Below are 24,688 nucleotides of genomic sequence, written 5' to 3'. Positions count from 1 at the left end.
GCAAGCTATGGGGCTACATGCACTGCATACGCCTTCCTCTAGATGTCAGTAAGCGGTGAGAATTTGAATGGAGTCGATTGCGCAATCTGGGACCTTATATAGGACCGTGGAACGGAAGGACCGTCCTTTTCAACAGTGCGCTTGACGCATGAAGACATCACAATGGCGTCCTGCAAACGCTTTCGTTTTAGTAGTTCTATATCTCCGGTCATGTTTTTATTCGTTATAGGTGTTAAAGACATCATAAGGTAGTTAATTTAAACCGACTTATAGCAGTTTATAGCAGTTTATTGCGATTTTCTGGGATTTCTTTGCCATGCGCTTTCACGAGTTGGACACCACTCCAGTTGGCGGCTAACATTAGCGGCTATTTCGACCGGACAAGAGGACATCTTTCAACACAAAGACGATTGTTCTGGAGAAAGGACACCTTGCCCAAGATTCTGATGGAAGCTCAGCTAATAGTAAGCAGTCTTTATGCTGTTAATTCGTACTTATGTTGACAAATGTCAAATAATAATTCCGCCATGAATTATGGTGCGGTCTCGCTTTAGCGCACGCTGTATGCTTGAAGTAACGTTAATTTAAAAAATGTAATTCAGCGATTGCATTAAGAACTAATTTGTCTTTCAATTGCTGTCCAACCTGTATTTTCTAGTCAAGTTTTGGAATAGTTACTGATTAGATTAGGTGCCTCTTCAAAGATTTCTCCTGCCATTTTCTGGGCAGCTTTGCTACTTTTCTCATTGTATAACCACGATTTGTGCCGCTAAATATGCACATTTTCGAACAAACTCTATATGCATTGTGTAATATGATGTTATAGGACTGTCATCTGAAGAATTCTGAGAAGGTTAGTGAAAAAATTAATATCTTTTGGTGGTTTATACGTTATCGCTCTTTTTGCCTTGAATCAATGCTGGGGTGATGTTTGCACATGTGCTAAGCTAATATAACGCTATATTGTGTTTTCGCTGTAAAACACTTAGAAAATCTGAAATATTGTCTGGATTCACAAGATCTGTGTCTTTCTATTGCTGTACGCTGTGTATTTTTAAGAAATGTTTTATGATGAGTAATTAGGTAATACACGTTGCTCTCTGTAGTTATTCTAGTCGAGTTGTGATGGTGGCTGCAATGGTAAACTATGATTTATACCTGAAATATGCACATTTTTCTAACAAAACATATGCTATACAATAAATATGTTATCAGACTGTCATCTGATGAATTTGTTTCTTGGTTAGTGGCTATTTATATCTTTATTTGGTCGAATTTGTGATAGCTACTGATGGAGTAAAAAACTGGTGGAGTAAAAAAAATGGTGTCTTTTGCTAACGTGGTTAGCTAATAGATTTACATATTGTGTCTTCCCTGTAAAACATTTTAAAAATCAGAAATGATGGCTGGATTCACAAGATGTGTATCTTTCATCTGGTGTCTTGGACTTGTGATTTAATGATATTTAGATGCTAGTATTTACTTGTGACGCTATGCTAGGCTATGCTAGTAGCTTTTCTACTGATGGGGGTGCTCCCGGATCCGGGTTTGGGAGGTGTTAGAGGTTAATGCAATCGCCGTGTTAGATTTTTAAAAATAACTTTACCATAACAAACAGCTTACGTTATAGCGAGACAGCGCCCGCAAAATGGGCGGAAAATAGGACTAAACATTTTCCACAGAAATACGAAATAACATCATAAATGGTTCCTACTTTTGCTGAGCTTCCATCAGAATCTTGTACAAGGAGTCCTTTGTCCAGAATAAATCGTTGTTTGGTTTTAGAATGTCCTCTTCTCCTGTCGAATTATCAACCTTAGCTAGCCATGTGGCGCGAACATGTCCAAATTCTCCTGACGCAAAGATAGGAAAATTCCAAAACTCGCAATAAACGTTGAAAAACTGATACAACTCGGTTGAAAAAAACTACTTTATGATGTTTTTATCACATCTATCAAATAAAATCAGAGCCGGAGACATCCACCGTCTATACCGAATTCTTTTCAGAAGCCAATGCTGATGTCCTTCCCGCGCCTAGGTAGAGAAAGGAAATTGTGGTCACGTCATTCCAAGAGCTCTTGTTCGGCCTCAGATCAAGCTAGACACCCCATTCCACCTCCCACTGCCTGTTGACATCTAGTGGAAGGCGTATGAAGTGCATGTATATCCATAGATTTCAGGCAATTGAATAGGAAGGCCCTGGAACAGAGCCTCGATTTCAGATTTTTCACTTCCTGTCAGGAAGTTTGCTGCAAAATGAGTTCTGTTTTATTCACAGATATAATTCAAACAGTTTTAGAAACTTGAGAGTGTTTTCTATCCAATAGTAATAATAATATGCATATTGTACGATCTAGAATAGAGTACGAGGCCGTTTAAATTGGGCACGATTTTTTCCAAAGTGGAAATAGCGCCCCCCTATTGACAAGAAGCTAGACTCTTACCCGTATATATGGATGAATCCTTCACGGCAGACTGCAACCCATTTCATTAAATGAGACGTCCTGTGTCGTTTCCGTTTTGTTTGTACATCTTGCTTGATCTGTTGTGTCAAGTCACTCTGGTTCACACTGACTGTGTGCAATGCCATAAGAATCATCAGATCTTTCTCCCTCTCTGTCACGGATGCCACGGTTGCCCTTCCGTTTGAAGATGTAATCCAGAGACAGGTGTTTTATACAACAGCCTTCTGTGTTCTCTTTTCAACTCCCTCTGCATTTGCAATCAATCTATTCATCTCCTTATCATACTCTGCTTCTACCAGAAACTGATTTCAAAACTCGGTCAACTTCTTCCGTGACAACAAAACTGTTGATTGCCGTTTCTTCCCCATCACTGTCATCAGAAGTCTCTACAATGTCTTCTTCAATTGAAATGTTTTTACCTAAATCAGGGATTTCTCCTCGTCTGATTAATTTTCAGAGTCAGAGAGGGTCAGCATGACACGATCGTCCTCCAGAAAGTAGTCCATCACAACTTTTTCCCACTTACCTTTGTCGATAGCGCCTGATAAATTCAGGGCAGCAATGTTATTGAGAGCATTAGCAACATATTTGTAGTTCTCCATGGCTAACATTATATATTTCAAAAAAACTGCAGTAGAAAGGATTATCTAAACATAACGATAAGCTCATTCTATAGACACAAGATGCTACACCGCAGACCAATCTGAAACTCATCTCTCGGCATGTCCAGCCCACTCATTTTCTCAGCAATTCATGGCTAGAGAGAAGGTTCCTGCCTTTTTCTGTGGCTAAACAACTAGGCTCGAAATTGCACAATTGTATTCATATTTACTGATGGAATACAAGTTTGTTATTAAGGAACATGAAAGTTAAAATGTTCCACAAGGCATTTCTGTCAAAAAAGGCATTTTGTGTGGTGGCAGAATGGAGTACTCAGGTTGGGGTGTAGGGTTTGAGTGTAGGCTGAAGGAAGAGAGGGGAAGTTCTTCTTGCTGCTCTGTAGGCAAGTACCATGGTCTTGTTGCTCTAGTCCAGATTGGAGATGGCAAGTGCCTGGATTAGAACCTGTGCCACTTCCTGTTTAAGGTGAGGTCATACTCTACGGATGTTGTAGAGCATGAACCTATAGGAGCGAGTGACTGCTTTGATGTTGGTGTTGTCCAGGGTCACACCAAGGTTCTTTGCGCTCTGGGAGGGGGACACCGTGGAGTTGTCATCTGTGATGGAGAGGCCTTGCAGTGGGCATGCAGCTACGTCTTGGGAGGAAGGAAATAAGTAGTGTAGTGTCATTGTCATAGCAAGGATAAATCATGTGAGGATATGACGGAACACAGTGACTTGGTGTATAGGGTTGTTTTACTGAACAGCACCAATCCATTTTTCTGTTCTCTCCCTTTCTCATTCTGAATAGTCATGCAGGCTGTATTATAGACACAGTGGTCACCTCACCAGTGATGTATTAACCCTTCCTGTCCTTTTGTCTTCCCCCTCATGTGTATTCACCTCATCTTCTTCATTCCTATTAATAATGTAAGACTTCGACCAGAGAGCTATTTCCTATACGTTGCTTGTCTGGAGATTGAATTTCTTGACATGCCACTATTCTTCATCTTCTTCCTCCCCCGTCCTTCACAGGCGACCTGTATATAGGTGGCGTGGCCAAAGAGACGTACAAGGAGCTTCCCAAATTAGTTCACGCCAAGGAGGGCTTCCAGGGTTGCCTAGCATCGGTGGACCTGAACGGACGCCTACCGGACCTGATGTCAGACGCCCTGGCGTGTGTCGGCCAGATAGAGAGGGGCTGCGAAGGTAAACACACACACACCCTAACACACACTAACCAAGCTAACCCTGGCATGTGTGGGCCAGATAGAGAAGGGTTGAGAAGATGAGAACTCAATCAAATGTATTTCAGACCTTTTTACATTAGCCTTTGTCACAAAGTGATGTAGAGTAACCTGGCCTAGGGTGACCCATCCTCTTCTGCCTGTAGCATGTAGAAAAACAGAGATAAGACCCCTTGGCCACTATCAAAACAGAGATAAGACACCTTGGCCACTATCAAAAAAAATATAAGACACCCTGGCCACTATCAAAACAGAGATAAGACCCCTTGGCCACTATCAAAACAGAGATAAGACACCTTGGCCACTATCAAAAAAGATATAAGACACCCTGGCCACTATCCAAACAGAGAAGACAACTTAGCCACTATCAAAACAGAGATAAGACCCCTTGGCCACTATCAAAACAGAGATAAGACACCTTGGCCATTATCAAAACAGAAATAAGACACCTTGGCCACTATCAAAACAGAGATAAGACACCTTGGCCACTATCAAAACAGAGATAAGACACCTTGGCCACTATCAAAACAGAGATAAGACACCTTGGCCACTATCAAAACAGAGATAAGACACCTTGGCCACTATCAAAACAGAGATAAGACACCTTGGCCACTATCCAAACAGAGAAGACACCTTGGCCACTATCAAAACAGAGATAAGACACCTTGGCCACTATCAAAACAGAGATAAGACATCCTGTCCACTCTCAAATTCAAACGTTAGTGGACAAATCTGAGCTATTCATAATGAGTTCCTCTCTTTTTCCACTGTAATCATAGAATGACTGTCATGGTTATTTGTGTACACTGGACTATACATGGTGTAAAATACAGTCAAGCAACCAGTGAACTCTCCTCTAAGATGCCTTCCTCAGTGCAAAGGCTGGTTGAACATTGAAGAAACGAAAACAATGACTTGTTTGAAATAACAGTGTATTTCGCCTTTTAAAGTCCACCAACCTTCCAAAGGGGAATATATATTTTTTCTACATAGAAGTCCCTGTGAAAGAACCATTTTCATTCCACACTCTAGAAACAACATTATTTCCCCAATGCTTCTACTTTGGTCTTGACAGCCTCACACTGTTTCATCAGCCTCTTACATAACTCATTAACATACCTTTCATTCACTTCTCAATAATGTGAACACTTTTCCTTGTTTTTCAACAGTCCTTGTGTACTCTGCTCGCATATGCATACACACACATACTGACGCAGGCACGCACGCAGACACGCACACACACACACACACACACACACACACACACACACACACACACACACACACACACACACACACACACACACACACACACACACACACACACACACACACAACCACCTAAGTACAAAAAAACTCACCCTTTGGCACATGTTAACCTCCATAAACTATGTAGGTATGCTGTTAGAATATGTCAACAGCTGCCAGTCCTCTACCCTCATAATTTCTGATTCATTTGGCTACCATATAATCAGATTACTCTCAATGACAGTATAATCAGATTACTCTCAATGACAGTATAATCAGATTACTCTCAATGACAGTATAATCAGATTACTCTCAATGACAGTATAATCAGATTACTCTCAATGACAGAATAATCAGATTACTCTCAATGACAGAATAATCAGATTACTCTCAATGACAGAATAATCAGATTACTCTCAATGACAGTATAATCAGATTACTCTCAATGACAGTATAATCAGATTACTCTCAATGACAGAATAATCAGATTACTCTCAATGACAGTATAATCAGATTACTCTCAATGACAGTATAATCAGATTACTCTCAATGACAGAATAATCAGATTACTCTCAATGACAGAATAATCAGATTACTCTCACTGACTGTAAGGGTGTGAACTGGCGGCAGAGAAGTCAGACGCAGGAGAGAAATAACTGTGTTTCCAACGGCGCAGTTTATTTACAAAAAACCCACCGGAAAACATAATAATAAAAATCAATGGGTAACAGAACCCGACGCACACCAGTACAGACGTACACATACACGTACAATAAACAATCACCGACAAGGACATGAGGGGAAACAGAGTGTTAAATACACAACATGTAATTGATGGGATTAGAACCAGGTGTGATGGAAGACAAGACAAAACCAATGGAAAATGAAAAGAGGATCAGCGATGGCTAGAAGATCGGTGACGTCGACCGCCGAACACCGACCGAACAAGGAGAGGGACCAACTTCGGCGGAAGTCGTGACACTGACAGTATAATCAGATTACTCTCAATCAGATTACTATCACTGACCACATTTGTACAAGCACACACACACACACACACACACACACACACAGAAAATCACACACTGTGCTCTGTGCATGCTTAGTGAGTCTGCGTGTTTGCCAGAAGCAATCTTCTTGAAGTATGGATTCGATTTGTGTTGCATAAATAATAGTTTTAATTAATAGTTTTAATTTCAACGTCATCGTCCTCCACTCTTTCTGTGTAATATTGTTCTATATAATGATAATGCTATGACACAGATGTCTTGATATTATTGTTATTTTTGTAAACTGTTCCACACAACTGCAGCTGAGTACAATACCATATTCAATATCCAAACTTCAAGAGGAAGATACGCAATGCAAACAACCCATGAAAGATCAGTTCAGTGTAGGTGTGATTGACTGAAGTGTAGGTGTGAGTGACTGACTGAAATGTAGGTGTGACTGACTGAAGTGAGGTGTGACTGACTGATTGACTGACTGACTGCCTGAAGTGTAGGTGTGACTGACTGACTGACTGACTGAAGTGTAGGTGTAGGTGTGACTGACTGACTGACTGACTGAAGTGTGGGTGTGAGAGACTGACTGAAGTGTAGTAGTGACTGACTGACTGAAGTGTAGGTGTGAGTGAGTGACTGAATGACTGGAGTCTAGGTGTGACTGACTGACTGACTGAAGTGGAGGTGTGACTGACTGACTGACTGACTGACTGACTGACTGACTGACTGACTGACTGACTGACTGACTGACTGACTGACTGACTGACTGAAGTGTAGGTGTGAATGATTGACTGTCTGACTGAAGTGTAGGTGTGAGTGACTGAATTAAGTGTAGGTGTGACTGACTAACTGAGTGACTGACTGACCGAAGTATAGATGTGACTGATTGACTGAAGTGTGGGTGTGACTGACTGAAGTGAATGTGTGACTGACTGACTGACTGACTGAAGTGTATGTGTGACTGACTGATTGACTGAAGTGTAGGTGTGAGAGACTGACTGAAGTGTAGTTGTGACTGACTGACTGACTGACTGAAGTGCAGTTGTGGGTGACTGCCTGAAGTGTAGGTGTGAGTGAGTGACTGAATGACTGAAGTCTAGGTGTGACTGACTGACTGACTGAAGTGTAGGTGTGACTGACTGACTGACTGAAGTTTATGTGTGACTGACTGACTGACTGACTGACTGACTGACTGACTGACTGAAGTGTAGGTGTGAATGATTGAATGTCTGACTGAAGTGTAGGTGTGAGTGACTGAATTAAGTGTAGGTGTGACTGACTAACTGAGTGAATGACTGACCGAAGTGTAGATGTGACTGATTGACTGAAGTGTAGGTGTGAATGACTGACTGAAATATAGGTGTGACTGACTGACTGAAGTGAGGTGTGACTGACTGACTGACTGACTGACTGACTGACTGACTGACTGACTGACTGACTGAATTGTAGGTGTGACTGACTTACTGACTGACTGAAGTGTAGGTGTGACTGACTGACTCCCCTGAAGTGCATTTGTGATTGAGGGATTGACTGAAATGTAGGTGTGAGTGACTGACTGAAGTGTAGGTGTGACTGACAGAAGTGTAGGTGTGAATGACTAACTGAAGTGTAGGTGTGACTGATAGGCGGAAGTGTAGGTGTGAGTGACTGACTGAATTGTAGGTGTGACTGACTCACTGACTGAAATGTAGGTGTGAGTGACTGACTGACGTGTAGGTGTGAGTGACTGACTGACTGAAGTGTAGGTGTGGGTGACTGACTGACTGAAGTGTAGGTGTAACTGACTGACTGAAGTGTAGGTGTGAGAGACTGACTGAAGTTTTAGGTGTGAGAGACTGACTGAAGTGTAGGTGTGACTGACTGACTGACTGACTGACTGACTTACTGACTGACTGACTGAAGTGTAGGTGTAAGAGACTGACTGAAGTGGAGGAATGACTGACTGACTGAAATGTTGGTGTGAATGACTGAAGTGAGGTGAGGTTTGACTGACTGACTGCCTGACTGACTGAATTGTAGGTGTGACTGACTGACTGACTGAAGTGTAGTTGAGACTGACTGACTGACTGCCTGAAGTGTAGGTGCGACTGAGTGACTGACTGAAATGTAGGTGTGAGTGATTGACTGACTGACTGACTGAAGTGTAGGTGTGAGTGAATGACTGAAGTGTAGGTGTGACTGACTGACTGAAGTGTATTTGTGACTGACTGACTGACTGAAATGTAGGTGTGACTGACTGACTGAAGTGTAGGTGTGACTGACTGACTGACTGACTGACTTACTGAAGTGTAGGTGTAAGAGACCGACTGAAGTGGAGGAATGACTGACTGACTGAAATGTTGGTGTGAATGACTGAAGTGAGGTGAGGTGAGGTTTGACTGACTGACTGCCTGACTGACTGAATTGTAGGTGTGACTGACTGACTGACTGAAGTGTAGTTGAGACCGACTGACTGACTGAAGTGTAGGTGCAACTGAGTGACTGACTGAAATGTAGGTGTGAGTGACTGACTGAAGTGTAGGTGTGACTGACATAAGTGTATGTGTGAATGACTAACTGAAGTGTAGGTGTGAGTGATGGACTGAAGTGTAGGCGTGACTGACTGATTGAAGTGTTGGTGTGACTGACTGACTGACTGAAATGTAGGTTTGAGTGTCTGACTGACTGAAGTGTAGGTGTGAGTGACTGACTGATGTGTACGTGTGAGTGACTGACTGACTGAAGTGTAGGTGTGAGTGAGTGACTGAAGTGTATATGTGACTGACTGACTGACTGAAGTGTGGGTGTGACTGACTGAAGTGAATGTGTGACTGACTGACTGACTGAAGTGTATGTGTGACTGACTGATTGACTGAAGTGTAGGTGTGAGAGACTAACTGAAGTGTAGTTGTGAATGACTGACTGACTGAAATGCAGTTGTGGGTGACTGACTGAAGTGTAGGTGAGTGAGTGACTGAATGACTGAAGTCTAGGTGTGACTGACTGACTGACTGAAGTGTAGGTGTGACTGACTGACTGACTGAAGTTTATGTGTGACTGACTGACTGACTGACTGACTGACTGACTGACTGACTGACTGACTGACTGACTGACTGAAGTGTAGGTGTGAATGATTGAATGTCTGACTGAAGTGTAGGTGTGAGTGACTGAATTAAGTGTAGGTGTGACTGACTAACTGAGTGACTGACTGACCGAAGTGTAGATGTGACTGATTGATGTGTAGGTGTGACTGACTGATTGACTGAAGTGTAGGTGTGAATGACTGACTGAAATATAGGTGTGACTGACTGACTGAAGTGAGGTGTGACTGACTGACTGACTGACTGACTGACTGACTGACTGACTGACTGACTGACTGACTGACTGACTGACTGACTGACTGAATTGTAGGTGTGACTGACTTACTGACTGACTGAAGTGTAGGTGTGACTGATTGACTCCCCTGAAGTGTATTTGTGATTGAGGGACTGACTGAAATGTAGGTGTGAGTGACTGACTGAAGTGTAGGTGTGACTGACAGAAGTGTAGGTGTGAATGACTAACTGAAGTGTAGGTGTGACTGATAGGCGGAAGTGTAGGTGTGAGTGACTGACTGAATTGTAGGTGTGACTGACTCACTGACTGAAATGTAGGTGTGAGTGACTGACTGAAGTGTAGGTGTGGGTGACTGACTGACTGAAGTGTAGGTGTGGGTGACTGACTGACTGAAGTGTAGGTGTAACTGACTGACTGAAGTGTAGGTCTGAGAGACTGACTGAAGTTTTAGGTGTGAGAGACTGACTGAAGTGTAGGTGTGACTGACTGACTGACTGACTGACTGACTGACTGACTGACTGACTGACTGACTGACTGACTGACTGACTGAAGTGTAGGTGTAAGAGACTGACTGAAGTGGAGGAATGACTGACTGACTGAAATGTTGGTGTGAATGACTGAAGTGAGGTGAGGCTTGACTGACTGACTGCCTGACTGACTGAATTGTAGGTGTGACTGACTGACTGACTGAAGTGTAGTTGAGACTGACTGACTGACTGACTGACTGACTGACTGACTGACTGACTGACTGACTGACTGACTGACTGACTGACTGACTGACTGCCTGAAGTGTAGGTGCGACTGAGTGACTGACTGAAATGTAGGTGTGAGTGACTGACTGAAGTGTAGGTGTGACTGACATAAGTGTATGTGTGAATGACTAACTGAAGTGTAGGTGTGAGTGATGGACTGAAGTGTAGGCGTGACTGACTGATTGATGTGTTGGTGTGACTGACTGACTGACTGAAATGTAGGTTTGAGTGTCTGACTGACTGAAGTGTAGGTGTGAGTGACTGACTGATGTGTACGTGTGAGTGACTGACTGACTGAAGTGTAGGTGTGAGTGACTGACTGACTGAATTGTAAGTGTGAGTGAGTGACTGAAGTGTATGTGTGACTGACTGACTGACTGACTGAAGTGTGGGTGTGACTGACTGAAGTGAATGTGTGACTGACTGACTGAAGTGTATGTGTGACTGACTGACTGACTGAAGTGTAGGTGTGAGAGACTGCCTGAAGTGTAGGTGTGACTGAATGGCTGACTGAAGTGTAGGTGTAACTGACTGACTGAAGTGTAGGTGTGACTGACTGACTGACTGACTGACTGACTGAATTGGAGGTGTGACTGACTGACTGACTTGTAGATCTGAGTGACTGACTGAGGTGTAGGTGTGACTGACTGACTGACTGACTGAAGTGTGGGTGTGAGTGATTGACTGACTGACTGACTGAAGTGTAGGTGTGAGTGAATGACTGAAATGTAGGTGTGACTGACTGACTGAAGTGTAGTTGTGACTGACTGACTGACTGACTGAAGTGTAGGTGTGACTGACTGACTGACTCGTAGGTGTGACTGACTGACTGAAATGTAGGTGTGACTGACTGACTGAAGTGTAGGTGTGACTGACTGACTGACTGAAGTGTAGGTGTGACTGACTGACTCACTGAAGTGTAGGTGTGAGTGATTAACTGAATAAGAAGGGACTGTATGTGACTGTTCGTAATTGTCACTCCTAAAATTATTTCTGCTTCTTCCTTCACCTCAAAGAACCAGTAAAATGTATCCACTTCTTACGACCATAAATTCCCTTGCTTTTATTCTCTCCTAATTTATATTTCTGATTGACTCATTTATGGCTATTTCTCGACTTTAGATAATGGGTTCTGACTGCTTTCTCCTATATGAAATCTTGTTTGTTACTTTGTCTCTCTGACTTCTCTCCGACTTCTTTCTGACGTCGCTCCGATCTTCTCTCTGACCTCTCTCTCTGTCGTCTCTCTGTCTTCTCTCTATCGTCTCTCTGTCTTCTCTCTGACCTCTCTTGTCTTCTCTCTGACCTCTCCGTCTTCTCTCTGACATCTCCCCGTCTTCTCTCTGACATCTCTCTGTCATCTCTCCATCTTCTGTCTGTCTCTCCATCTTCTCTCTGACCTATTTCCGTCTTCTCTCTGACATCTCTCCATCTTCTCTCTGACCTCTTTCCGTCTTCTCTCTGACGTCTCTCCAACTTTTCTCTGACGTCTCTCCATCCTCTCCTGCTTATATTTGTGTTTCCTGTTAATAATCTCTGACAACATTTCAATGCTTTACTAACCTCTGGTATATTCTGCCTTTTACTTTCCTTACTGTTTTGCTGACTTGATCAAGCATTGATGAAAGCTGATCTACAAGGTATATAGATTAGGTGTGTTTGATACAGAGCCTGATAATCCCTCTTCCTCCCTCTGCATTTGTAACCCCCACCCCACACCCCACACACACATTACCCCAACCCACTCACACCACCCCACACCCCGACACAGACACACACACACACACATTACCCCAACCCACTCACACCACCCCACACCCCACACACACACACACATTACCCCAACCCACTCACACCACCCCAAACCCCCCACACCACACAAACTTCTACAACCACCACCCCCACCCTCACCCCCTCAAACTCAATGACAACTCAGTGTTACGCCACTCACTCCCGTGTCATAACATTTGGGCTTCAGCCCCAGAGGGGAATACAAGGATCACTCACCTGTCCTCTAAACTGACCCCTAGATCCTATACCTATATCCTATATCATTGTGGAGATCTGAGACGAATTGACAGTTGTAAGCAATATATAAATAGCTCCACCTTACCCTCTGATAGGTTTGTTGTAAGTTTCACCAAGTTTTCAATACCAAGGAAAAGCTCTTGGATTTCCACAAGTGCATAGGGCGTAGGGTCTAGGGGACGATCTGGAATTGGACCACCTCCATCATCTTGTACGGTATGACAGCCTCAGGGTCTCTTGTTATCATCTTCTACTAGTTTATTATATTCACTCTTGTTTATTTTGTCACATATAGTATACCTGTTACATACAATTATTTTATTGCATGGCTCATAGTCTTCATAGCCGCCAAATTTACATGTTACCCAATGCATGCATGGCATTACACCAAATCTATATATCATTGTGCAATTTTGAATCAAAATAGATAGGGTCTTAGCTACCTCATGTTTGTAAGATAGCAACCCTTGTTACCTGTGTTAAGGGTGTCAAATTGTACTGTTGTTAACAGAAAACACTATGTTATTATTTCAATACTATATATGTTTCATTCAGTACAGTATTATGAATATTGTATATGGGCCAATAGGATGAAAACATATACGTACTGTGAGTGTTAATCCGCAAACCGTCGTTCATGATAATAACAATGTTTAGTTGAATAAATGAGTAAATTATCAAAATTAAACTGAATAAAAATCATTACAACTCATTCACTTTATCCACAACCGCTACAACTAATTAAAGTTACTTGACATTCTGAATAATATAAAGCATTTTTATTAAGACACTGTCTAATATACATTGAACTAAAATATAAACGCACCATCCGACAATTTCAAAGTTTTTACTGAGTGACAGTTCATGTAAGGAAATCAGTCATTTTAAATACATTCATTAGGGCCTAATCGATGGTTTTTACATGACTGGGAACACAGATATACATCTGTTGGTCACAGATACCTTAAAAAAAGAAAAGGTAGGAGTGTGGATCAGAAAAACAGTCAGTATCTGGTGTGACCATTGTTAGGTTCTAATTCTCAGAGTGAAACACTCAACGGACATTATGAAAGCTTAACCAAGTTTATTCTGCCCAGAGGGTCAATACAGCTGCATTCAGACAACACATGTTTCCACCACCACAAATATACAGTTGAAGTCGGAAGTTTACATACACTTAGGTTGGAGTCATTAAAACTCGTTTTTCAACCACTCCACAAATTTCCTTGACATCACGGGAAAATCAAAAGAAATCAGCGAAAACCTCAGAAAAAAATTGTAGACCTCCACGAGTCTGGTTCATCCTTGGGAGCAATTTCCAAACACCTGAAGGTACCACGTTCATCTGTACAAACAATAGTACGCAAGTATAAACACCATGGGACCACGCAGCCATCATACCGCTCAGGAAGGAGCTGTCTCCTAGAGATGAACCTTACTTTGTGTCACGAATCCCGTTTCCTGAGTCTGGTTTTTGCCTGTGTTCTGTTCTGGAGTGTTTTTCCGGTGTCCTGGAACGCACCCTGTCTGGTTGCCGGGCGTTTTAGCTAGTTGGGAGATCTCAGATTACCCGCACCTGTTTCCCATCAGCTATCTGTGCACCTGGTCCTGATCATCATCTCTCCTCTTCATAAGCCCGGACCTGACATCCATTCCCTGCCGGATCGTTAGCCATGAACAGTATGTCGTGCCAGCGTATCAGCCTCCTGTTTGATAGAATTTGTTTTGTTGTTTTGTACATCTTGCTTGCCTTAAACTTACCTCCGTTTGTTCTGTCTTCAGTTATTCACCCGGATCACTTACCCCATTCCTGCCTGGTCGTCGGAGGTTTCCGCTACTCCCTTGGATCCACCTATTCACTCCCATCAACTCACCGCCGCTGCCCGCTACGCCACCTGGATATTTCTACCTCTACATATTCACTTGTAAATAAATACTCACCTTCTTCCTACTCTCCTTGTCCTGGTCTGCTTCTGGGTTCGATTTTGAAAGAACGTGACAGAACGATCCGGCCAAGGATGAACCCAGCGGACCTGGACTCCGTTTGCCATGCCATTACCCAGCAGGGGAAGATATTGGGACAACACAACACGGCGCTACAGGAGATAGCGGGTTCAATCCAGAACTTATCTGCTAGCTTGACGAAAATCCAGGATCAGCTCAGTTTGCCGGCGGGTCATTCACCACCTGTTTCACCCATCTCACCTGCCGATTCTGGAGAGGTTTCCTTCTGTGAGCCCAAGGTTCCGACGCCTGATAAGTACGAGGGGGATTTGGGAAAATGCTGTTCATTTCTTATGCAGTGTGGTTTAGTTTTTGATCTACAGCCCTACTCTTACGCCACAGATAAGGCTAGGATAGCTTTCGTGATTGAACTGCTGCGTGGTAGAGCTCTGGAATGGGCTTCAGCCGTTTGGGAACGACAGGACACCTGCATGGCTTCATACCAGGAGTTCACGGCAGAGATGAGAAAGCTTTTTGACCATCCAGTCCGAGGTAAGGACGCAGCTAAACGTTTGTTCACTCTTCGCCAAGGAACTCGCAGTGTGGCAGACTTTATGATCGAATTCAGGACATTGGCTGTGGAGAGTGGTTGGAATGAGGAGTCACTACAAGCGGCTTTTTACCAGGGGTTGTCGGAGCAACTCAAGGACGAGCTGATATCCTATCCAGAGCCTAGTGACCTAGACAGCTTGGTCACTTTATCTATTCGGGTAGATAATAGAGTCCGAGAGAGAAGGAGGGAGAAGCAGTGGGGCCCGTCCAATCAATCAGCAACTCGGTTACCATTCGGTTCAGGAAGTGGACCAGAACGTGTTGATCATTATTCCCCACACGGGATTAGTGGAGGGGTCTTGCCACCAGATCCTGAACCAATGCTAGTGGGGCGACACGGGCTAACTAAGGAGGAGCGCCAACGTAGACGTGAGACCAACAGCTGCCTCTACTGTGGTAGCTCGGGACATTACATCTCCGCTTGTCCACAGCGCCCGTTAAACTGCCCGGCTCGCTAGTTTTGGGAGGAATTTTAGCGAGCCAGTTTCAACCTCTCAAGAATCCTGTCAGACCCCGTTTTCCTGCGACCCTTATGAATAAAGATCAGAGCTTAGAGATGAACGCTTTTATCGATTCTGGTGCCGATGGCAGCTTTATTGATGCCGACTTGGTGGAACAGCTGGGGCTTTCCAAGGAGCAATTGCCGGAAGCCATTGAAGCAACCACTCTGAACGGCAGTAGTCTGGCACGGATCACTATGAGGACTGAACCGGTTAAGATGTTGTTGTCGGGGAATCATTCAGAGTTTATCTCCTTCTTCATTCTGTCCTCGCCCCATGTTCCTCTGGTTCTTGGTTACCCCTGGCTGAAGGAACACAATCCCTCGTTTGATTGGGTGACGGGTAAAGTAACTAGTTGGAGCATTGAGTGTCATGCTAACTGCCTTAGGACTGCCTGTTCTCCTGCTGTTCCCAGTCAGGTCAGTGACTCTGCTCCTCCTGATTTGTCCCTGGTTCCAGAAACATATCACGAGTTGGGTGAAGTTTTCAGTAAGCAGAAGGCTCTGTCCCTTCCTCCCCACCGACCTTATGACTGTGCGATTAATCTGTTCCCTGGAGCTGCCTTTCCCAAGGGACGGTTATACAGTATCTCTCGACCTGAACGTGAAGCCTTGGAGACCTACATCAAGGAGTCTCTAGCTGCAGGTCTCATTCGCCCCTCGTCATCACCTCTGGGAGCAGGATTTTTTTTTGTGAGCAAGAAGGATGGCTCTCTTCGACCGTGTATTGATTATCGGGGGTTGAATGATATTACGGTCAAAAACAAGTATCCCCTGCCCTTGATGAGCTCTGCTTTCGACTCTTTACAGGGTGCTACGGTTTTTACGAAGCTTGATTTACGTAATGCTTATCATTTGGTTCGGATCAAAGAGGGGGACGAGTGGTTGACTGGGTTCAATACTCCTATGGGACATTTCGAGTACCAGGTGATGCCGTTTGGACTGACCAACGCTCCTGCTGTGTTCCAAAGTATGGTGAATGATGTTCTGAGAGATATGATTGGTATTTTTGTGTTCGTTTACCTGGATGATATCCTCATCTTCTCGAGGGAGCTTTCTAGCCACGTCCTGCATGTCAAGCAGGTCTTGCAGCGGTTATTGGAGAACCGTCTGTTCGTGAAGGCTGAGAAGTGTGATTTTCATGCCCACACGACGTCCTTCCTCGGGTACATCATCTCCAGGGGAGAGATCATGATGGACCAAGAGAAGGTTCGGGCGGTTCGGGATTGGGCCCAGCCCGGTACGAGATTGCAGCTCCAGAGATTCCTGGGGTTTGCGAACTTCTATCAGAGGTTTATCCGTGATTACAGCCGGGTGGCCGTCCCTTTAACTGCCCTGACGTCTTGCACCAGAGATTTCTGTTGGACTCCTGAGGCAGACCGAGCATTTCTGGACTTGAAGAGCCGATTCACCAACGCCCCGATTCTCTCTCAACCTGACACTTCCCGTCAGTTTGTTGTTGAGGTGGACGCGTCTGATGTGGGGGTGGGCGCCATCCTGTCCCAGCGTAGCTCTACTGACGGTAAACTCCATCCCTGCGCCTTCTACTCTTGTCGTCTTTCTCCAGCTGAAAGAAACTACGATGTGGGTAACCGGGAGCTTCTCGCTGTGAAGCTTGCCTTGGAGGAGTGGCGTCACTGGTTGGAGGGAGCGGAGCAACCGTTTGTGGTCTGGACTGACCACAAGAATCTGGCTTACGTGCAATCGGCTAAACGTCTCAACTCCCGTCAGGCCAGGTGGGCTTTGTTTTTTGGACGCTTCAATTTTTCCCTGACGTTCCGACCTGGGTCGAAGAACGGGAAGGCGGACGCCCTGTCCCGGATGTTCTCTAAGACGGAGGAGAGTGGGGTCAAGACTGAGACGATTATTCCCCAGAATGTTGTCGTGGGAGCCGTTACATGGAGGATTGAGGAGGATGTGATGGCGGCCCTTCGGACGCAGCCCGGGCCCGGTAACGGTCCACCCGGTCGGTTGTTCGTGCCTGAGTCGGTCCGCTCTGCTGTCCTTCAGTGGTCCCACGCCAGCAAGATAGCTTGTCACCCTGGTGTTGCTCGGACTATGGCGCTACTGCGCAGACGATTTTGGTGGCCTGCCATGGGAGAAGATACCCGGAGGTTTGTTGCCGCTTGTCCTGTTTGTGCGCAGAATAAGAGTTCCAATCGGCCCAGCTCTGGGCTTCTTCACCCCCTACCTATTCCCCGGCGACCTTGGTCGCATCTGGCCCTGGACTTTGTCACGGGGTTGCCCTCTTCTGTTGGTAACACGGTTATTCTGACCATTGTGGACAGATTCAGCAAGTTTGCTCACTTTGTCCCCCTCTCCAAGCTGCCTTCTGCCACTGAGACGTCCGAGATCCTGGTTAGGGAGGTTTTCAGGGTCCACGGGTTGCCCTGTGACATTGTTTCTGACCGTGGTCCTCAGTTTACCTCTGCTGTCTGGAGATCCTTCTGTTTGGCCATTGGAGCTACAGTCAGTCTCACTTCTGGATTTCACCCCCAATCTAATGGTCAGGCGGAGAGAGCCAACCAGAAGATGGAGTCCACGCTGCGCTGTCTGGTTTCCTCTGATCCCACCTCTTGGTCCTCTCAATTACCCTGGGTCGAGTATGCCCATAATACTCTTCCTTCATCTGCTACTGGGATGTCTCCCTTCCAGTGCCTGTACGGTTACCAACCTCCCTTGTTTCCTTCTCAGGAGAGGGATCTCTCGGTCCCCTCCGTCCAGACCCACATTCGTCGTTGCCACCGGACCTGGCATCGGGCCAGGAAGGCTCTCCTTAGAGTTTCTGACCGGTATCAGATCCAGGCGAATCGTCGCCGTATTCCTGCCCCCGCTTATACGGTCGGAGATAAGGTTTGGTTAGCTACACGGGATCTTCCTCTACGGACTGAGTCGAGGAAACTGTCACCGAAGTTCATTGGTCCGTTTGTAGTGGAGAGAATCATTAATCCGGTGGTGGTCCGACTCAAGTTGCCTGCAACACTTAGAGTACATCCCACCTTTCATGTCTCCTGCCTCAAGCCGGTTCACCTCAGTCCTCTGTTGCCCCCTCCTCCTCGTCCTCCCCCTCCTCGGATGATCGGAGGTGGTCCTGTCTACACGGTGCGCCGCATCATGGACTCAAGACGGCGGGGTCGAGGGTTCCAGTATCTAGTGGATTGGGAAGGATATGGTCCAGAGAAGAGGAGTTGGATTCCTCGGCGTCAGATCCTTGACGCTGACCTGCTTCGTGACTTCTACCGCCTCCACCCTGGCGCTCCGGGTAGTCCGCCCGGTGGCGTTCGTCGGAGGGGGGGTACTGTCACGAATCCCGTTTCCTGAGTCTGGTTTTTGCCTGTGTTCTGTTCTGGAGTGTTTTTCCGGTGTCCTGGAATGCACCCTGTCTGGTTGCCGGGCGTTTTAGCTAGTTGGGAGATCTCAGATTACCCGCACCTGTTTCCCATCAGCTATCTGTGCACCTGGTCCTGATCATCATCTCTCCTCTTCATAAGCCCGGACCTGACATCCATTCCCTGCCGGATCGTTAGCCATGAACAGTATGTCGTGCCAGCGTATCAGCCTCCTGTTTGATAGAATTTGTTTTGTTGTTTTGTACATCTTGCTTGCCTTAAACTTACCTCCGTTTGTTCTGTCTTCAGTTATTCACCCGGATCACTTACCCCATTCCTGCCTGGTCGTCGGAGGTTTCCGCTACTCCCTTGGATCCACCTATTCACTCCCATCAACTCACCGCCGCTGCCCGCTACGCCACCTGGATATTTCTACCTCTACATATTCACTTGTAAATAAATACTCACCTTCTTCCTACTCTCCTTGTCCTGGTCTGCTTCTGGGTTCGATTTTGAAAGAACGTGACACTTTGGTGCTAATCAATCCCAGAACAACAGCAAAGAACCTTGTGACGAAGCTGGAGGAAACAGGTACACAAGTATCTATATCCACAGTAAAATTTGTCCTATATCGACATAACCTGAAAGGCCGCTCAACAAGGAAGAAGCCACTGCTCCAAAACCGCCATAAAAAAGCCAGACTACGGTTTGCAACTGCACATGGGGACAAATATCGTACTTTTTGGAGAAATGTCCTCTGGTCTCATGAAACAAAAATAGAACTGTTTGGCCGTAATGACCATCTTTATGTTTGGAGGGAAAAAAGGGGACGCTTGCAAGCTGAAGAACACTATCCCAACTGTGAAGCACGGGGTGGAAGCATCGTGTTGTGGGGGTGCTTTGCTGCAGGAGGGTCTGGTGCACTTCACAAAATAGATGGCTACATGAGGCAGGAAAATTATGTGGATATATTGAAGCAACATCTCAAGACATCAGTCAGGAAGTTAAAGCTTGTGGTCAAATGGGTCTTCCAAGTGGACAATGACTCCAAGGGTACTTCCAAAGTTGTGGCAAAATAGCTTAAGGACATTTTTGTTATTGGAGTGGCAGTCAGAAAGCCCTGACCTCAATCCTATAGAACATTTGTTGGCAGAACTGAAAAAGCGTGTTCGAGCAAGGAGGCCTGCAAACCTGACTCAGGTACACCAGCTCTGTCAGGAGGAATGGCCCGAAATGTACCCAACTTATTTTGGGAAGCTTGTGGAAGGCTACCCAAAATGTTTGACCCAAGTTAAAAAATTTAAAGGCAATGCTACGAAATACTTATTGAGTGTATGTAAACGTCTGACCCACTGGGAATGTGATGAAAGAAATAAATGCTGAAATAAATCATTCTCTCTACTATTATTCTGAAATTTCACAATCTTAAAACAAAGTGGTGATCCTAACTGACCTAAGAGAGGGAATTTTTACTAGGATGAAATGTCAGGAATTGTGAAAAACTGAGTTGAAATGTATTTGGCTAAGGTGTATGTAAACTTACGACTTCAACGGTATATACTCCAATTTAGGCACTCCTCCTTCTCTCCAATCCCAACATATTTTATGGTTTGACAGGAAGACCAAGTAATAGGGTAATAAACCATAATTTCTCCCTTAAGTGGATCTGACCTCAACCTCTCATTTGCCTAATCCACAGATGTCCATCTGTATCCCCTATAGCAATCCTGTCACTTCCTCCTGTCCACCCAACACATTCCAAAGCCATCTGGCTCCTACAGATAACAATTAATTAACTTCCAATGTAAAAACCAGTCTCTATCGCTCCTTAGATATGTTCCAAGTTTAACTCAGAATCCAACACCACCATTTGCCTCAAGCCATTGATTGCGGCCTGTGGAATGTTGTCCCACTCCTCTTCAATGGCTGTGTAAAGTTGCTGGATGTTGGCGGGAACTGGAACATGCTGTAGTGCACGTCAATGCAAAGCATCCCAAACATGCTCATTGGGTGACATGTCTGGTGAGTATGCAGGCCATGGAAGAACTGGGACATTTTCAGCTTCCAGGAATTGTGTACATGTCCTTGTGACATGGGGCTGTGCATTATCATGCTGAAACATGAGGTGATGGTGGCGGATGAATGGCAATAAAATGGGCCTCAGGATCTCATCGCGGTGCCTCGGTGCAATCAAATAGCCATCGATTAAATGCAATTGTGTTTGTTGTCCTTAGCATATGCCTACCCATACCATAACCCCACCGACTCAATGGGGCACTCTGTTCACAACATTGACATCAGCAAACCGCTCGCCCACTCAACGCCAAACAAGCTGTCTACCATATGCCCGGTATAGTTGAAACTGGGATTCATTATTTAAGAGCACACTTCTCCAGCCTGCCATTAGCCATCGAAGGTGAACATTTTCCCACTGAAGTCGGTTACGACGCCGAACTGCAGTCAGGTCAAGACGCTGGTGAGGACAATGAGCACGCAGATGAGCTTCGTTGTGCACAAATTTAATTACATCCCTATTAGTGAGCATTTCTTCTTTGCCAAATTAATCCACCCACATGACAGGTGTGGCATATCAATAAGCTGATTAAACAGCGATCATTACACAGGTGCACCTTGTGCTGGAGACAACAAAAGGCCTCTCTAAAATGTGCAGTTTTGTCACACAACACAATGCCACAGATGTCTCAAGTTTTGAGGGAGCGTGCGATTGGCATGCTGACTGCAGGAATGACCACCAGAGCTGTTGCCAGAGAATTTAATGTTAATTTATCTACCATAAGCCGCCTCCAACGTCAATTTAGAGAATTTGGCCTAATGTCCAACTGGTCTCACAACCGTCGACCACGTGTAACCACACCGTTCTAGGACTTCCACTTCCAGCATCTTCACCTGCAGGATCGTCTGAGACCAGCCACCTGGACTGCTGATGAAACTGCACGTTTGCACAACCAAGCATTTCTGCACAAATTGTAAGAAACATCTCAGGGAGAGACAAGCTTTTCGTGTGTATGGAACATTTCTGGGATCTTTTATTGCAGTTCATGAAACATGGGACCAACGCTTTACATGTTACGTTAATATTTGTGTTCAGTGTACTTAGAGGTGAAGTAAAATTGTGTCATTTTAACTTCATACTTGAGAATTGAAATATGCAATAGTGCATTTTCTAATAAGCCTAACGAATTTGCAATCAACCATGATCACCATTGTAACAACATGTATCATAATCAAAGAAAATCTCAGTCTTAATCTCAGTATAACAACCAAACCATGCTACATAACTCCGGTTAACGTCCATGCCAACCCTGTGTCATACCATTTGCATAAACTCTCCCATTAACACAGCCTACATAGGGGTTGACAGACTGGCTGACTGACTACATAACAAACTGGCTGACAGATGACATAACACTCTTGCTGACAGACTACATAACAAACTGGCTGACAGATGACATAACACTCTTGCTGACAGACTACATAACAAACTAGCTGACAGATGACATAACACTCTTGCTGACAGACTACATAACAAATTGGCTGACAGATGACATAACACTCTTGCTGACAGACTACATAACAAACTGGCTGACAGATGACATAACACTCTTGCTGACAGACTACATAACAAACTGGCTGACAGACTGCATAACAGACTGGCTGACAGTTGGCATAACAGACTGGGTGACAGATGACATAACATACTGGCTGACAGGTGACATAACAGACATGGGAAGACAGACATACAGACAGACAGACAGACAGACAGACAGACAGACAGACAGACAGACAGACAGACAGACAGACAGACAGACAGACAGACAGACAGACAGACAGACAGACAGACAGACAGATAGGCAGGCTGATAAACAGATAGGCAGGCTGACAGACAGACAGGCTGACAGACAGGCTGACAGACAGACAGACAGACAGACAGACAGACAGACAGACAGACAGACAGACAGACAGACAGACAGACAGACAGACAGACAGACAGACAGACAGACAGACAGACAGACAGACAGACAGACAGACAGACAGATAGGCAGGTTGACAGAAAGAGGCTAAGATCAGTTTCCTGACCTGTTACACATTGTTGGCCAATGTTAATAGCTGCTGATGATCTTTACTCTTTTTTTCTACATAACTTTTTCCCCTCAATGGATTGTCTATCTCCGAAATATTAAAGACAACGGCAGTTTTCAGTCCATCCACAAGAGAAAAATGCCAGATTATCTCAGATCTGGGTTTCCTACCACTTTATTTAACCTCGGCTACATTTCCGTTTTCTTTATCTTCCCATGCAAATAACAGAAACACACATCTACTCTCCCTTGAAATGATTGAAGCCTCTGAATGGTTAGTCTCTCCCATTTTCTAATTCTCTGAATGGACACACCTTTTTCTACTTGTGACCACAGTGCCAATCACTGGTCTTTCTTTTTGACTCAAGATCGTGGTGCTATAACAAGCGATTGAAAAGAAAAACTTTGAAAACTTATGTCCCTCACCCGTTTGAGTCCTGAAATTCAGTATGTTGGTCCTTCTCCTTACAAGAAACAATACCTCAAGGATCCATAAAGTCCACCTTAAGGGGTTTTCCACCATTTAGAATTTTTTGAAAAACACTTAAAACACTAGTCCTCTGGCAACAAATGACTGATTTGCAGGAAATTTGACATCTGGCATAAAGTACCAGTCTAAGGTTTGGACAAACCTACTCATTACAGTGTTTTTCTTTATTTTTACTATTTTCTACATTGTAGAATAATAGTGAATACATCAAAACTATGAAAGAACACATGGAATCATGTAGTAACCAAAAAAAGTGAGATTCTTCAAAGTAGCCACCCTTTGCCTTGATGACAACTTTGCACACTTGGCATTCTCTCAACCAGCTTCACCTGAAATGCTTTTCCAACAGTCTTGAAGGAGTTCCCATATATGCTGAGCGCTTGTTGGCTGCTTTTCCTTCACTCTGCGGTCCAACTCATCCTAAACCATCTCAATTGGTTTGAGGTCGGGTGATTGTGGAGGTCAGGTCATCTGATGCAGCACTCCATCACTCTCCTTCTTAGTCAAATACCCCTTACACAGCCTGGAGGTGTGTTGGGTCATTGTCCTGTTGAAACACAAATGATAGTCCCACTAAGCGCAAACTAGATGGGATGGCATATTGCTGCAGAATGCTGTGGTAGCCATGCTGGTTAAGTGTGTCTTGAATTCTAAATATATCACAGACAGTGTCACCAGCAAAGTACCCCCACACCATCACACCTCCTCCTCCATGCTTCACGGTGGGAACCACACATGCGGAGATCATCCATTCATCTACTCTGCGTCTCACCTACTCTGCGTCTTTTTTGGTTGAAACCAAAAATCTCCAATTAGGACTCATCAGAACAAAGGAACGCTTTCCACCAGTCTAAGGATCATTGCTTGTGTTTCTTGGCCCAAGCAAGTCTCTTCTTCCCTTTGGTGTCCTTTAGTAGTGGTTTCTTTGCAGCAATTTGACAATGAAAGCCTGATTCACACAGTCTCCTCTGAACAGTTGATGTTGAGATGTGACTGTTACTTGAACAGTGAAGCATTTATTTGGGCTGCATGTTCTGAGGCTGGTTACTCTAATG

General features: G+C 44.7%; 1 protein-coding gene across 1 annotated transcript in view; it reads left to right on the top strand.

The window, feature by feature from the left end:
* Positions 1-24,688, top strand: part of LOC120046020 (neurexin-1a-like) — a 683,076-nt gene that overhangs the window by 412,228 nt on the left and 246,160 nt on the right. Inside the window, exon 17 of the mRNA XM_038990933.1 lies at positions 4,101-4,274. Within this exon, the coding sequence (XP_038846861.1) occupies positions 4,101-4,274 (174 nt within the window). The remainder of the gene's footprint in view (positions 1-4,100; positions 4,275-24,688) is intronic.

This window comes from Salvelinus namaycush, chromosome 4 (genome assembly GCF_016432855.1).
Source record: "Salvelinus namaycush isolate Seneca chromosome 4, SaNama_1.0, whole genome shotgun sequence".
Taxonomy (NCBI): domain Eukaryota; kingdom Metazoa; phylum Chordata; class Actinopteri; order Salmoniformes; family Salmonidae; genus Salvelinus; species Salvelinus namaycush.
Note: the sequence above shows the minus strand (reverse complement) of the source record. Positions and strands in the feature narration are given on the sequence as shown.